A 16745-nucleotide genomic window follows, 5' to 3' on the forward strand; every position below is an offset into this window, starting at 1 on the left:
AAGCCATAAACAAACAAGGCAAAAAGTAACTGGATTCAGTTGGGTTAAAAGATAAGAGGTCAAAAAAGGTCCAAGCAACTGCCCGCAAGATGTAACATGGCACAAAAGACACTTTTGGTCCATAGCCAGTAACAAATACAAGAAGGAAACAAAAAAGCATCAAGAGTGTTTTTTTTCCCTCCTCTGATCTGTAGTACATATTCCATTGTTTTAATATTTCATCTTGACAAAATATTTTCAGCTTGTTGAAAGTATCAGATTAGATACAAATCTTGTTTCTTCTTTTAGGAAAAGGAAAGGGAAGTAGACTGGGCTACTCAAAAAACAGACTATACTCTAGAGATGGAACAGACTGAGCAAAACACAGCTGTTTCCAAAATATTTCCTCAAGTTAATTAAATTAGTTTGTTTTGCTAGAAATCATAATAGCACCATGCTCTAACTACCAGAGCACTGCTAGAGACCAGCTTCATTGTTTAATGAAAACATTCCCCCTGAAATGTCAGGTTATGTTCTTCACCTTAAAACAGTAACAGCACATAATACCGTGTACGTCAACACAACCAATTCTTTGAACAGATGCTTGTCCTCTTGCTTCACAAGGTGATCTAAACCAGTGGGCTTGTTTGTTTGGGTTTAAAATTGTTTGTTTGTTTGTTTACAGAAGAATTCCTTGCAGAAAGGATCCAAGCATGCCCTGCAAGCCACCACAAATGATGGCAGAAAGAATGTCAACCATGCTTACTGGTGCTCCATGAAATAGCCTTAGAGCATCAGAAAAGAGTTTCTAAGGTGTGAGAGAATTATTTGGATTACACAGGTTGAGAAAAACCATGTTCCAACAAGCAAAGGACTGATGTCTACCACTTAAGGTCAATAATTCAGTAATAAGCAAGTTATTTGCTTAATTAAATACTTGAGGGATATTGATAACAAACATAGTTGTTTAAGTTGAAGGCTTATGTCAATATAAGACATCTGTTATTATAAATAAGCAGCATGTATGTCTGATGTTATTCTCCAAAAGACCAATAAAGCAATGTTTCAAGTGAATCAGGAATCAGTCAATAGACGTATTTCAGAACTAATTGTGAATCGTAAAGTAGTTACAGTACCCCCAGAAAGATCCTTAAGAGATTAGTAAAATTTTAGGCAATGATTAAAAAATACCACTATGAGTAACACTAGCTTATGAAAAGATTAATGTGTGGAGGAGAAATGCTGTTGGAGAACAGTAACTCCCTGATAAGCATGGCACTGTCAAATAATACCTTTTAATGAGCCACTGCAAAATTATATCTCTAGAAGTAGCAGAAGCAGATTTTTATAGACCAGTTTCAGAAAGAGTTGGATATACAATGATTATGTATCATCTGGTGAAATGAGTTAAAATAAAAACAATGCTTCCTCTAGAAAATATATACAATAAACCATTAGAAGTGGACATGGACCACTTCTGAGATACTGAAAAAACAGGGAGAGTTCAGACAAGAGCAAGAGGTTAAGAGCACATTTAGCTTTTAAGGAATATTTTCCAATCTGTTTTCTTTCAAGGAATGGAATAACTATGCAAGTTCAATTACAAACAAGCAAGAGAAAACAAGTGTATTATGAACTCCAGCCAGAAAGAAGTTGGAAAGTTACTACTGGGCAGTAAAATGATTTGTTGATTGCATAGGTAGTCCGATGGAAAAACCTTACTGGTCACTGCTGCACTTTCAAATCTACTTATAAATAAATTCCCTAAATCTACCCCCATTGTTTGCTTGCTTAGCTTATGTTGACAAAGCGGCTACCAATAGTAACATCTTTATCAATCTAGCTTTAGAGAGCGCTGAGTTAGGGGATGAAAGACTGAACTCAAAAGATGCTGTGCATTTACTGCAGACTTGGTGGTATGTTCAAATTGATTTTTCTCATGCAAGATTAAAAGAGATTAATTCAGCATTTCTTTGCACATCATGTAAACGGCCAGTTCATTCAACTTTCTAATTACTCTTTTATTGGGGGTATCAGAATACACAGAAAAAAACAGTGGCAGACGTTCTTACTTTTAAATACGATTATTTGACCTGCAAAGAAACACCAAGCAACATTACAGGCAGGCTTCAGATTTACTTAAAGTACGTCAGAGAAGGAAAAACAAACAAACAAACAAACAAAAAACACAAGAAAACTTTGATTCCTATATTTTTTCAGCTATCTTCATCATGGACAGAGATATGTTGTCATTAAGAGAAGATTAAATTCCAGTGGCAGTCAATATAGTAGGATGTAGTGATGTTAGACTGTTTAGACGTGAGAAAATTATATCTGTTTTGCCCTGCACCCAAACTACACATAGCAGAACACCAAGTGCTAGAGAACCTTTGCAGGCAGTGCCATTGCTTAGACAAACAATGCACAAGACAATGAGGAACTGCAGTGTTAAGGTGAATGTTTTCCCTCAAGAGCAGAACAAGGTGTTGACACGTACCTGTTCTTACCTTAAGCATAAGAGTCACATAGGGAGGCAGACGGAGTGTGAAACATCTGCACATTGTCACTCAGCGCATCAGAGCCCCTATTTCCATTTCCTGAAACTGCTGGATCAGGATTACTATGAATGGTACTGGGCCAAGCACAAAGCAGCTGTAAGGCAGTCCTGCCCCCCAGTCCCCCACCCCAAACCCTTCAGCAGTAGTCACCTGAGAGGCTGCCTGACCTTTTATTACATTGCTTTAACTTTCCACTGAGATGTTGAAAAGTTTTTTTCAGTCTCTGGCAGACAGACCACAACCCTAAGAATCCTTTTTAAATAGATAAGGACTACCACCAGATGGTCTTTGGAGTGGATTACTCTTCAAATGAGTATTCTTCTACCTTAAATTATGAGCTACTTGAAGTATCAAGAAACTATTCTCTCCTTCTTAGTTTTTCCCTGAAAGAGTTTTCCTTCTGTCTCTAGTAGTTCAAAGGCCTGGTTGACATTACACCTGGAGCCAGAATCCATTGACATAGAAGAGTTCTGCATACAGCAAACAATCCTAAGCATTTTTTTCTCCCCCCACCCTTAACTCTGCCAAGTCGATATCCTCGCCATAAGAAGCAGAAGGTCCCAGAAGTGAGTATGTTACCTCCATAAATATTGCCATAGTTTTCCCACTTAAAAACGGGGCTTGTACTATATCAGTGATAATCGAGGTGGAAAGACACCACTGGACAAACTCCGGAATCCAGATGCCACATCAAGGAGAATAAGAAAATGTGAGGAAGCAGCAATGGAATTTGGACCCACAGTCTCCTGCTGGGTGCACCTTGAAGCTCACAGGAACTTCAGAAAGTTGCCATAGCTCCTGATCTAAACAGCAAAAAACCAGGAAGCATGAAATTGAACCCACCTCCACTGCTTCTTTATCAGTCTTCCATGAAGAGGCACTAGAGGCTTTAGAGCACTGAAGAATCACAGCAAGCATAAGGCTGTTCAAAATACTCTTACACGTAAGAACAGAAACATCCTTACTAAAAGGAGCAGTGCATGACAGCAATTTAAACGCAGTGTTTTATCCCATCTTTCTCCAAGTGCCAAGAGCTTCTGTGTTTACCTCCCAGGACAATTTCATCTACAAACATCTATGATCCAGGTCTACATGCACTTGAAGTTCTGTTCTGCTAAACAAACCAGTGATCAGAATTTACATGAAAGAAGGATGTTTTCCAGAAAAAAAAAAGCTATTTTCTTCATTAACCAATGCTCACAAGTCAGTAGATCCAATATACAAAAGGATCTGAAAGACACCTTAGTTTATAGCTGATCCTTAATGCTGTTTTCCTGCTTGTTTATACAAGGCAGTTACAGAGCACCGCACAGGACAGTAGTATACTTGTACTATACTACAAAGTTCCTAAGTACAGCTGAAGCAGAAAAGACTGTTTTGTACACAAAAAGGTGTTTTTTTTTTCCTTTATTCACTTTTTAATGTTAGGTGATTACATGATTGGGGGGGAAACGGACACATTACGAGGCACAGGCATAAGTCTTCTACAGTCTTGCCATTTGGAAAGGTAAAAATAAATGTTGTATATAAAAACCATCTTAACCACACCTTTGCAGATTATGAAGTGGTTGTTTCAAGATACAGTCTTCATACAAATTATTATATTCTCCTGCACTAAACCTAAGGGTTTAGAGTTTGTACAACAACAAAAAGAAGTTTGTCTTTGCAAAGGCTGGCACATGTTGGAAGTGCTTAGTATCTTGCTCACATCTCTCTTTGAGAAAGTTAGACAAGTACAGCAAGCTCAGAACTGGCAGAAGATAGCACTGTAAGCCTACTTTGTAATTCAAATGTCCAGTGAGTCAACAGGGGGAAAAACCAAACCAAAACAAAACCAACAATATTGTTACAGGAACCACTGAACCTGCTCTGTTCCTACGAAGCTTTAAGCCTATGAGATACACCAGGATAAAATCCAACCCCATGCTCCTGAAGGCTGCTTTAGCCACCTAGACTCCTGATGGTGATCTACCATGCTTTAGAAGAACAAGTAATTGCACGGTTGTGTGCACACACAGGCATAACGTGTGTGTTCATATCTGAAGAGGTATTACCTAGAATAGGGGATTATCCTTAAATCAACATGAAATGAATTCAAGCATGTGAAATATGAATGAGTGCTCTTGCTCAAGAAAAAAAAAAAAAGTGATTTGCTACTGTTGTAGCTTAGTCTTCCACCTGAGTCATTCAAGAAAATAAAGGTGATCTCCATTAGAAAGGCAGTGTGTAACACCATGCAGTGCATTCTGCGTTTGCTTCAAGACACAGAATGACTAATTCTCTGTAATTAAGAGAACTGTAGCATAACAGAGCTGGTAATGCCTCCAGCAATATTAATCACAGTTTTCAACAAAAGATTAAGTTACTTAATATAAATTACGCTTGCACAGAAGAGTATGGATCCATGATCACCCACACTTTCAGCAGTTTAACCTACTCTTTGTTCTTCATAATGGAAAAACAAAGCTGTTTCTATCCATTTTAATTCATATATGACATAAATTAAATACAGCTTATATTACATGTATCAAAAAGAATGTATTTTTCAAATAATTAAAAAAGGCTGCGAAAATGACACCAGCAGAGAGTAGGGACTCAATTTATTGTCAGACTGTTATTACAGATATTTTCCAGCATGCTATGCATCTCCATTGTGTGCGCTAACCCAAACCAAAGAGGCGAAGTTTCCCTTCGCTGCATCTTCTGAAGACCAACTAGACAATTAGCTTGAATCGATTGCTGAGAAGAGCTTCCCTTTCACACATTTTAGAGGAATGCAGTCTTCTTAAAGGAAACAGTCAAAATTTTATTGCCTATACAGAGAAAGTGAAAAACTTTTCGTTTCTAGTTATTTTAAATGTCTGGAAAACAAACAAACAAAAACAAAAACAAAAAACACCTGCTTTCTACTTTTAAACAGTTTTTCTAAGTTCAAAAATGCATGTTGTTCCCACATGACGTAAATTCGTGGCTAAAATAAAGCTAACAGTACAGAATTTAAAATATGACCTGGATTTGACTTACTACAGTAGTGGTATTTTGGGAAAAAATAATTTGTTATTCTTGAAGCCTAGCATTACTTTAAATGTAAATGGAATTTACAATGATATAAGCTTAACTTTATAAACAAACACATGGAGAATATCAGATTATGGGGAAGCAAGCAATTCAAGTTTGGCTTCAAAGAGATCTTATCAGTAAAGATCTTTCACTACAGGTGATTGATGTTATGCCTTACATTATGAACATTAAGTGGCAGGGTTTTTCTTGGATTTTTTGATGCTTTGCTTTTTGATGCTTTGCATGTGAACACAGCAAAAATAAATCTTCTCCTAACTACATTTTTATTTACTCTAGTCACAAACAGCATGTCCTTCCTTCTTAATACAGCTTACCCAGCGAGTTAATTCCTTCAACTTTTATTCCATATTTGTGTGCAGACAAATCACATGAGACAGAAGGCTCACGTATAGCTATACAATGCGACAGGGATAACACAAAATACTGCTGGTCAGTACACTTAACATGCTCATCTGCTTTTGAAAGAGGCCTAAAGAGGACATGTGCTGCTCAGGTACGAGGATGCATTTCTTCCAGGCCCTGCACTCCTCAGTATTAAAAACCAAACAAACAGAACATCCAGATTTACTGATTTATGGTATTACTAGTCATAAACGAAAACATCCAAAATATTTAAAGCCAGTTGTGTCCGACAGTTATAAGTAACAGAACAGCAAGACAAAGCTTCTGCCCATAAAATGGAAGAAACGTTGATCATTGCAGCAAAACAAATACCTCACAGGGTTGAAGAACCATCCAAGGCTGTAAATCTTAACAATAGCTGAATGATTTTAACTTTCTGCAGAAGACCATTTCTATTAATAACATTGTAAGTAATAACTACAGACATAAATTTTCTCCCTCAAAAATAGATCTGCATCTTCAGTGGAAAGACAGCTTTAGATTTCTTTTGGACTGTGGTCCCACTCAACTGGCTGGTTCTGTGCTCCATTTTACTCATTTGCTCAGTCCACCAAGTGCCTATTCAAAAAAAAAGTCTATTACTAGACATTAAAAAACATCCAGAGTACACAGAATTTAAGGAAGCACCATGAAGTGCAGTTAAGACCCAATGCAAAATGGTAACTCAGAAGTTTCCATCCCTTCTGCTGGGGGCAAGCAGCAACTCTGAGACCAACCTTGCACTAAGTTTCTCTGCCACTAGACAGAAGCCTGTGGAGAAGAACCATTTCCAGATCATTTTGTGAGAGCAAAATGCTTCTAGTCTGTCAAATACATTAAATTTGGTAAGTAGAGGGAGGGCCAGGTTTCCTGCACAGCTCAGCCCGGTTGTTGGGGGAAAAAAAGTAAAATTAAAAATTAACTCAACTTTGAAAGTTCAAATAATAACTGACATGAAAAGCATGTTGAAGGAAGCCATAAGTCCACAAAGACAAAACAGAAAACAACAGTAAGTATTACCCCAAATTTGTATAGTTTCACTGTGTCGAAGATGCTAGAATGCAAATAGTAATAGTTATATTGTGGGATAGTTATTATTTATATAGTTATCTTGGGGATGGAAAAAAACCTTGTATGAGTCACTCAAGGAATGCCAGAGGGCTGACAGGTTAAGAAATAGGGGGTGTGTGGTTGGGCAGTGGAGAGGGATGAACATGGGAACAAATTTCAAAAGTATTTCCTCGAAACTGGGAGGAAAAAAAGGAATGGCTGGGAAAGGAAAACAAGCTTACATCCTATTCAAAATTTCCGCAGTAGAGAAATGATAACTGTACCGGGAGCTTAGGATGACAAAAGACACTAGCAGAGTTTGCTTAAGGAAGACACAGTGTCACAACAAACACTTGTGGGATTTGCAGAGCCTCAGTGCCCAGCACTTGCCTCCTAACCAGAAGCTGGCGTTGTGCAAGCTGCAGAGCCATCCCCGCACGGTGGTCAGACCACTGACCGCTGCTGTGCGTAACGTGGAACAGAACAAGAAAGTCCTTCTGTTTTTCTTAACTGGGAAGTGATATTAAAACAAGCAAAATTAATCACAGAGTGGAAACTGGTTAACACAGGGAAACAAAGGCTAAATGCAGTTAGTCAGTAATCCCCAGAAGAAAGGAAGGCAAAGTGTTGCAAGTTGAGGATCGCTTGCGGTACACTTTAAAAACAAAAGTTAACAAAACCCAACATGTCCTGATGACTTCTGCTTATTGGTTTCCACACCTGTGAGGAATGCATATACCACTCCAAATAACACCATAAGCTACAGACAAAAACAGAAGAGTAGTTGGAAAGGCATGCAAATGATGCAAAGGATTAGGGATTATAAAATCCATTTACTTTATTACATTGCTTAGTATTTGCAGCCCATTGTCTCAAAGTCCTGAAAACATCTGTTCCTACCAATTATACATCCACTATCTACATGATATAACTACCTGGCCGTAGGGATCCTACATCTACCAGCACAAAACAGTGAGCTTTTCTGCAAGGACAAGACATGCAGTAGGGGATGGAAAGGGAGTGTGCACCACCCAGGAACACATGTGGTGGTGCCCAGCTCAGTTAGGGACTGGGGCAGGCATCAGCTCTGGTGGTAACATGAAAATACCCCAAGCACCCAGCTTTATGGAGGCCCAGCAGAAGTATCTTAGCACATCAAGCTCAACCAAATTCTTGTATTTGTCAATAAGCATGAGTTGGCATTATATAAAGTTGGAATTAAAGAGAAAAAAAAAAAAGATTTATCAAGTTTAATTTTGATACTTGAATTGGTGCGGGGATGATAAGCTTGAGTTGAGGGTTTGCTGATAGAGTATACTTAATTAAAAAACTGCAGTTTTAGTCTAAAAGCCACCGTCTGAGCAGAAATCCTTTCTCAATGCAGTTTAATTCTGACAGCAGTCAATCAAAGGTGTCTCATTAGGCAGGTAGCACAGTAATACAGCATTACTATCATACACACCTGCGCTTCCAGGCACCTACTGCTTAGCTTGACATGGCACCATTGTGTTTGATTCCCATGAACTAAAGGATTATAAGTTTCTTTGTATTTTTTTATACACTTATGTACAGAAATATAATGAAACGTCTAAATTTCACTATCAAGTCTTAATACTTAAATATCGTGTAAACAGCTACCGTACCTTTTAAACGAAGAAAATGAGCATTTCCGTTTTCCCTTCAAGCCCTATCATTACTTTCAGTTTCTGTTTAAGGGAAAACCTTTCACTCCCAGCACTTTCAGTTTCAGTTTCGCTAGGAAGTGCAGAAGAATGGGCTCTGTTTGACAAAGTCACCTAAAGTTAGAGCAGCGACTGAGAGTTTAGGGAAAGGGAAAAAGCAGGAGCCAGAGGATGCTAGAAGAGAACCATCCAGGGGGAAAAAAAAAAAAAAAAAGAAAAAAAAAAAAAGATTTCTGGCTATGGCTTACTTCAACATTACATTAATTATACCTTAATTATACCGCCATGGCTAGCACTTTGTTTAAAGCCAATCCCCCTTCACACACCACTTACTCCCAAAATAGTTTAAAATATGAGATTGGAAACAAGAACTTAAATTGGTTCCATTAAGTGGTTTGTAATGTTTTCGCTGGCGATTTCCTGTACAAACAATCTCGTACAAGGGAGTATTTGCAGTTCTCTGGAAAAAAAGACTGAACAGAAAAAAAGGCAAAAAAAACCCCAACCCAACACCACCCCCAACAACAAAAAAATAACCACAAAGCTAGGACACGCTGAGCAAGCCCTGTAAGGCTGTGCAACATGTATGTATGCTTAGAAAAAATATCCTCATCTCAGGGCTAGAAAGAGCATCCTAAAAATTCCGCACAGACGAACATTTTTGCTTATTAAAAATAAAAGGAAATAAAAATAAAAGGCAAGTTATACAGTGCGCAAGAATGAACTCCAGGTTTCCAGCCTTTTCTCCTCTTTGTAGCAGACATTAAACACGAAACAGGCAATTACAATGGAAAGCAAGTTTCCATTTTATGTCAGTTCATCTTGTTGCAGAAGAGGAAAAACAAACAAATGAAAAAAAAAAAAAGCCAACACCAAACCTCCTCTGCTATTATCCCAGTGCTCCAGCACGGCTCCAGCCACCTGCCACAGACCTACCTACTTGTGTGCGAGGCACGTGCAGGCTCGAGGACCTCGAGGACCGCTCTCATCACCATGCACACCCCTTCTCACAGCTACTGGTTATGACAAAACACATCAAGCATTTCCAGACGGGTTCGGGGGGAGCTCGAAACGTCGCGTGAAGCACGAGACAGCGGCTGGGGGTGAAGCTGCGACTAGCAAGAAGGTGTTCTTGGAGAGCCGCTCAGCACCACACACGAGAAGAAGCCTTTAGGAATTCCTAATGTTTTGATGACTGGTACACAGGGGTCATCACAAAGCTGAGTGTTTTCATTTGACATAACAAATGGAGAGCTTTTAGGGGAAGGTCGTTTTCAAACACTTAGAGAGGAAGCCTCCCTTCTAACATACTACTTATTTACAACTCCAGAGATTACCAGTGTGCATATATTAACATAATTATTTTGCGTACCTTTCTGATATTTAGTAGTAGCTCCTTAGAACATACCCTGCATTTTTTCTCCTAAATTTCTACAAAATCCTCTAAACTTGTCCCAGTTCATGTATAAGACAAACAAGAACAAATCACAATGAAGCTATTGTTTACAAACTTGTACCTAAAAAAGAAACCAGCAAAACCCACACCAACCCTGTTGCTCAACTTTGTTTATTCTGTGATGGTGCTCTGCTGTCCCTGCATTCACTGCTTCCCCTCTGATACCCATTTCCTCCATGCTGATCTACAAAAATATTCCTCTTCTCTGTAGCAAAGGTATGCTTCCAGGTTCACGACGCCAGGAAGATCTTAGGGACAGGGATCAAGACACTCACCACCAGAAATGCTGTAAAATACCAAGCTGATAATACTCTTTACTCTCAAAGACCTTTGCATACATCCTAAGCCTTTTCCCTGTGCAAGACTGAAAACAATTACCTTCTGCAAAGCAATTTTACTTCACTTCTTCTCTGACAAATAAACCTTTCACCGCTCTAAATATTTTCCCCTTATCTAGAGCAGCATTTCCACTTCTTTACAAACAGCAACACAAAGCACCTGCAGCACTCCCTACATCCAAATCAGACGTTTATGTCAGGTCCCGATCTGCCAGGGATGAAACAATAATCCAGCATTTCCTCCCTGCGATACGGAGATCAGAGAATATTTCATGATTATGACATGTATTTAATACCAAATTCCGTGCAGAGAGCCTGAGGAGCGTTGAGTTTCATTTAGGGTGCCAGGGGTTGGCGATGGTTTATTTTTTTGATTGCATTGTTTCTGAACAGGTGCTCGCTGCTCGGGTTTACTATGACAACCACCCATGCCGTGGACTACAGGCAGCGCCTATGTGTTCGGATCCCTTTGTTCGAGCAGTTACATTGCTCTCTGGAGGAAGACCACCAGCCAGGATCTCTGCCTTCATGTGGCCATATTGGCAATGTTACACCTTCAGTGATTATGGGAAGAGAAATCTTTAAAAATACAGTTTTTAAATGGAATACAGTATTTGAAATACCAGACCAGTTCAAGCATCAGGAAAAGCGCTTTACCAAGAATATTATTAATTCGGTGGAGTAGGAATCGCATCTTCTCCCTCTGCCCTTTTACTGGCTGCACTGGTATCCTACAGACTGGCTTTTTGTGGATAATAATAGAACCCGTGATTTGTTTTTAGAAATGGAGCACTACGGTCCTGGCAAACACTGCTTATACCTTTAGTGCTCTGGCGTATTTCATTATTTTCTCCTCCCCTCACCCATCAAGAGGAACGAAGCAATCCAATAACACGGAAGCACGGCTCTGTGAAGAACGATGGATGCCCCCCCAAATTTGGGGCTACGCACAGATACCCACCCAAACTCCACACCGCTGACCTCGGCGAGCACAGGCCAAGCCAGCCAATGCCGAAGTACATCAGTATTTCCACGCTGACAGAAATTAAGAGATTTATGACCACGCTTAAGAGGCCAAACAAGCCCTCTGCTCAGACCATAAAAAAAAAAAAAAAAGCCAAGCCCTGCAGTATGACTGTTCTGTTTCCTGCAGGAAATGAGATGCTTGTATCAGATACCCCTGTGGTTTTCGTACTGTAAGTGTACCAGCTGGTACGAAGCCCCTGGAGAGGGCTGTGAGCTGCTGCTTAGAAAGAGCAGTGGCGACAGCACACCGCGCGCAGCACCTCGGCCAAGGCAAGGGGGGGGGGGCACAAAAGCAGACAAGTCACCCCCCAAAAATTGGGAGGCAGCCTCTGCAGGTCTCATCCTGTAGCAAAGGCCAGGAGGCGCCCACCCCCCTTGGTTTCCCCCCCTCACGCCTCTCCTTTAACCGAGGACACCGCGGCTCAGCACCGCTCCTGGCCTCCAGGAGCCGCAAGCCGCCGCCGCCACACGAGGACCATCCGTCCCCCGGGGCGCACGCCTGACGGATGGCCGTTTTTCATTTATTTATTTATTTATTTATTAAATAATGTATTTATTTTCTCCTTTCCCCGCCCGTTCCCAGCCCCGCTCCCCGGAGGCCCCCGCCGCTCCCCTTTTCCTGCCGGGGTGGAGCCGCTCGGCTCGGCAGGACGGGGCTGGGATCGCCGTTCTCCATTGCAAAGCCACCGCCGGGGCCAGCAGGGGGAGGAGGAGGAGGAGGGGGAGGAAGGTGGGAACCCGTCTGGGGAAAGCCTGGCACGGGCCGGGGGACACACCGAGGGGGGGGGGCCGGGAGGCCGGGGAGCCCCCTGCGGGCACCTGCCGCACGCAGCCGGCACACGTACCCAGCAGCAGCAGGCGGTGCGTCTGCTTGTACTCCCGCTTCTGCTCCTTGAGCGCCCGGTCGATGCTCTTGCTGACTTTCCTCGCCTCCTTCTCCGCCTCCCGCTCCTCCAGGCGCAGCTTCTCCCAGGGTCTCTGCAGCGCCGGCGGCTGCTGCAGCGCCTGCTGCTGCCTCGCCGCCTTCCCCCCGCCGGCCTTGGGCAGCGGCGGCCGCTCGGGGGCCGCCCCGTTACCGCCGCCGTTCTGCAGCACCAGCGGCGGCCCGTCCCCTTCGCCGCCGCCGGGCTTGCCGCCGGGCCGGAGCAACGCGCCCTCGGCCAGCGGCTGCTGCTGCGGCGGCGGCGGGGCGGCGTGCGGCTCGGCCGGCGGCTCGGGCTCCGAGGCGGCGCCGGCGCTGGACGAGATGGAGCCGCCGCCGCCGCCGCCGCCGCCGGCGTCGCCGAAGAGCCGCGGGCGCAGGCTGTAGCAGAGCCCCATGGCTCGCTGCCCCCGCCGGGCACGGGCTGCGGCGCGGCGGGGCTGGGCTGGGCGCTCGCCGCCGGCCCTACGCGCCGCGCTGCTGCTGCTGCTGCTGCTGCTGGCGGCGGCGGCGGCGGGGGGCGCGGGCGGGCGGGGAGGGGGCGCCGCGGAGCCCCTCACGGCCCCGCCGGGCCATCTTGCATTTTCCTCCCCGGGCGGTGTGGCGGCGGTGGCGGCGGCGGCGGCTCCGCGCCGATCACCTGACGCCGAGCTGCCACCGCCGGGTCCACCTTACCGTAAATACCCCAGCGCCAGCCCACCGCGCAGCGCCGGGCGCCGCCGGGGAGGGGCGGGGGCTGCCCGCCCTCACACACACACACACACACACACAGACACACACTCACCCACACACGCACCCACACACGCGCACTGGCACACGCAGGCAGGCCGCGAAGCCCTCGCTCAGGCACGAAGCCCTCGCCCACCCGCCAAGCCCAAGCCCCCGCCCCGAGCTGTGTCCCCTGAGGGAGCCAGGCCGGGGCCTGTGGCGCCGAGGGGTCCCCCCCGTTGTCCCCCCCGCAGCCGTCCCCGCAGCACAAACACGATTTTCAGCCCGTGCACACGCCGCCCTACTACACGCGCTTCCCTCGGCGTGCCGCCCGCACGCTGACTAACTGTGCCGTGGGAGGGAGACATCCCGTTTGGATGTGATGGCGCGGGGAAATAATAGGCAATATTGGGGCTTGCTCGCTCGCCCACTCGGCGTTAGCAGTAGTAGTACTCCACGAGCAGGGAGGGAAGGCTGTGGAGCAAAGCCGTGCTGCTCAAAGGCAGCCCTCATCGCGACACGTCTCGGACGAATTCGGGTCGCCCCATCCGCTGCGTAGCTCTGTAGATGTGGGGCATACAGGATGCACTGCAGCTCCTTCCATCTTCCTGGGTGGGTTTCTACTGTAATATTTCATAAAATTTAAAATCTGTCTTGGGGGGTGGACGATGAAACAAAGAGTCTCCAAATCTTAAAGGTCATATGTTCACTGTTACGATCAAAGAACACACAAGCATAATTTAGAGTATTGGATCTATCTTCAGCGATGTTAACTGCATTAACAAACCTCTTTATCCATGCATGCACACCACTGGATACCATACAAACTCTGTTGTACTAACTCATGGTTTTGGTCTTTTTTTTTTTTTTCTTCCAGTGGCCAGTAGTAGACGCCTATACTTACAGACTACTGTATGAAGAAATGGAGGGAGGTGCAATCTCTAAATTTCTTTATGATGAGCAAATCAGAGCGAATTGGCCACAGTTTTTAGTTCCAGGATGTAGGAAAGAACTGCATTTGTGACAGATCTATTCATGTCAAGCAATCTAACGAATGTCCTCTAAAACGTATTTAGCAAGCAGCAAGTTGTGCGTCAACATTGGCCCCCCAAAAGAGCAAATCACCCTACATTAACATAAAATAAATAGATGCCTTTTGACTGAAAGCATCAACTGTCTGTTGTTGCACAAAGGAAATTTTGCCACTGAAAATATTAGCTGGATCCAACACACTGTGGACGTTGTTCTCTTATACCCTTCAACATGCTTACCAACTATTTGGACAGATGCCTTAGCACCATGATGGGGCTCCAGTAGCTGTTACTTCCATTGTAAGTTTTAATACTAGATTGTTTAGTGTCCAGCTTGCAGCCTTCTTGCAAAATACATAAATGGTTACCTAACAGCGGAGGATGTTTCACCACTGCTGCAACGCCGCCGTGTCTTGGCTGAAAGTTCTCTGGCATTTTTACGGGCCACAACAACATCCCATCTCTTGAGCTGTGAATGAGATTTAAGTTTTTGGCTGAAAAGAGAATGGGAGTTTGGACAGGTAGAATCTCGGTGTTCAATCTGGACCGAATAGCTGGGATCTCGGGATTGGTGGCTGTACACTTTTAAGTATAATGAGATCAGAAAGGAGAAATTGCCTCTCATCCAACAATGCTATAAGAGCATGAAAAACAAACAAACAAAAAAGCAAACAACAACAACAACAACAAAATAATGGTGAAAATCAGGGACTTAATATTTGGGGCCCAAATTTCAATGCACATGCTTAGCTCTGTGAAGGGGATTCTTAGAGCCCAGTGTGTACAACAGCATTTGCAGAATCATTAGCTACTTTCCAAATAGTAAATTAAATGCCATAATCTGGCAAAATTAGTTCAGATTAGGTGAAATTTATCCTAGCAAGATGTTCCTAAGCACATACAGGTTATGCTCACTGACTCGCCTATCAGTCAGGGAGGCGAGTGATATATCTGAGGTTACAGGGGAGACCCTGGCAGAATATGCACCATAAAACAACATGTTTTAGATGTAGTTCTGAAACAGCAGTTAATGTAATAAGAACTATGGATAGTTAGCATTCTTGAAAAAAAAAAGGCCACTCAGCCAGACATTAGTATGTCTGTTACGCCAGTAAGCCTGTCTACTAATTAATTTATTTATTTATTTTACCAGAGGAATGGTTACTATCACTACTGGATTACTGTGGACTGGGATTTTCAAGAATTTAATGTGAGAAAGTTAGTAGCATGACGTTTTCTGATCTGAATACTCTTTGGGGAACCTTTTGCGGAATAATGTTCAATACTTTCTGAGTCATTAAATCAAAGCTTAACAAGTGGCTTAGCTTTTTAGTGGTACTAATAACTTATGATTACATTAACTGAAATTAATGAATATATACACACATATATGTAGTTGGGTTTGAACGGATAGCAAGACACTTATTTTTCTTCTTGTTGCTGTCAATGTATAGTTCCACCTAAGAATTAAACAATTGATCATCCAATCGTATGCAGCAAGTAGGTATGCCCACAAGATGGCTCTACTTACTTCAAGGAGTAACAATACAATTCTGGTAAGTAAATATAGAAATATTATTATTCTTAAGAAGAATTATCTTTACTCTTTGTTTAAAAAGAGTTTTGTCTTTTTCCATTTCTTGAACGCTTTGTATGAAGATAATTTGTATTGTTTTTCTGTTTTTACAATAGTTTTGATTTAGGATTGTTTCCTCAATAGCTAGTTTTTTTGACATTTATAAAACATTCCAAATTTTAACCGAGGGATTGATGTTTGTGATCTAGCTTAAACAAATGTAGTACCAGCAGTTGTCTTGAAAATTTAACCACGAGGGAACAGAAGAAGCCCCAATTAAATGGATATCTGTATGAAGTTTGAAAAGGCAAGGATCTAAAGTCAAGGAGAAGCTTTCCTCAGGCTGGAAATCCTTTTGTTTTCTTCTTGTTGCTCTGATTAGTCCCTGTAGTAGTTAATGAGTTTATTGATACTCTGACTAGTGCCTTGCAGTGTTGTTTTTCTATATCTTGATCAAAATTGTGCTATGAATAGTTCTGGCCATAAGTTCAGAGCCTGCACTGGAATATTCTGTATAAAGGATTTCAACATTTTTTCCTCAATACCTTTCAAGACCTCAGTGATGATTAGTGAAAATGTTGCAAGGTTTTGCGTTTACTAATGAGGAAAGCTATGCAACAGAAGAAAAAAAAAGTCGAAAAACATGTGCTGTGACAAAAAATTAGATAATTGCATTTGCTTAGACAAAATTCCTATTGAGGTTAATTTTCTTCATGGATACAGGTTCTAGGATGTACCTAGCTTTCATTAGACGATGAACATCAGTTATATTCTTTGATAGGCACTTATCTAAAAAAACCCTACTTGGTTCTCGTGGGTTAAATATTATTAGTTTTGGGGGATTATGGTTTATAATAATAAGCACTAAAATGTATACCTAGTGTGCCCATACCGCCCTGTTGGTAAATGGGGAAAGAAAATAGAGTTCTTTGATATATGCTTTGTTCCCTAACGGCT

The 16745-nt window shown here is 42.7% G+C and overlaps 1 protein-coding gene across 1 annotated transcript in view; it reads right to left on the reverse strand.

Annotated features, from left to right (window-relative positions):
* GNAL (G protein subunit alpha L) overlaps positions 1-13412 on the reverse strand; it is a 197064-nt gene extending 183652 nt beyond the window's left edge. The window contains exon 1 of the mRNA XM_066991210.1: positions 12397-13412. Within this exon, the coding sequence (XP_066847311.1) occupies positions 12397-12871 (475 nt within the window). The 5' untranslated portion in view covers positions 12872-13412. The remainder of the gene's footprint in view (positions 1-12396) is intronic.
* Positions 13413-16745: the final 3333 nt, after the last annotated feature.

Source organism: Anser cygnoides, chromosome 2 (genome assembly GCF_040182565.1).
Source record: "Anser cygnoides isolate HZ-2024a breed goose chromosome 2, Taihu_goose_T2T_genome, whole genome shotgun sequence".
Lineage (NCBI taxonomy): Eukaryota > Metazoa > Chordata > Aves > Anseriformes > Anatidae > Anser > Anser cygnoides.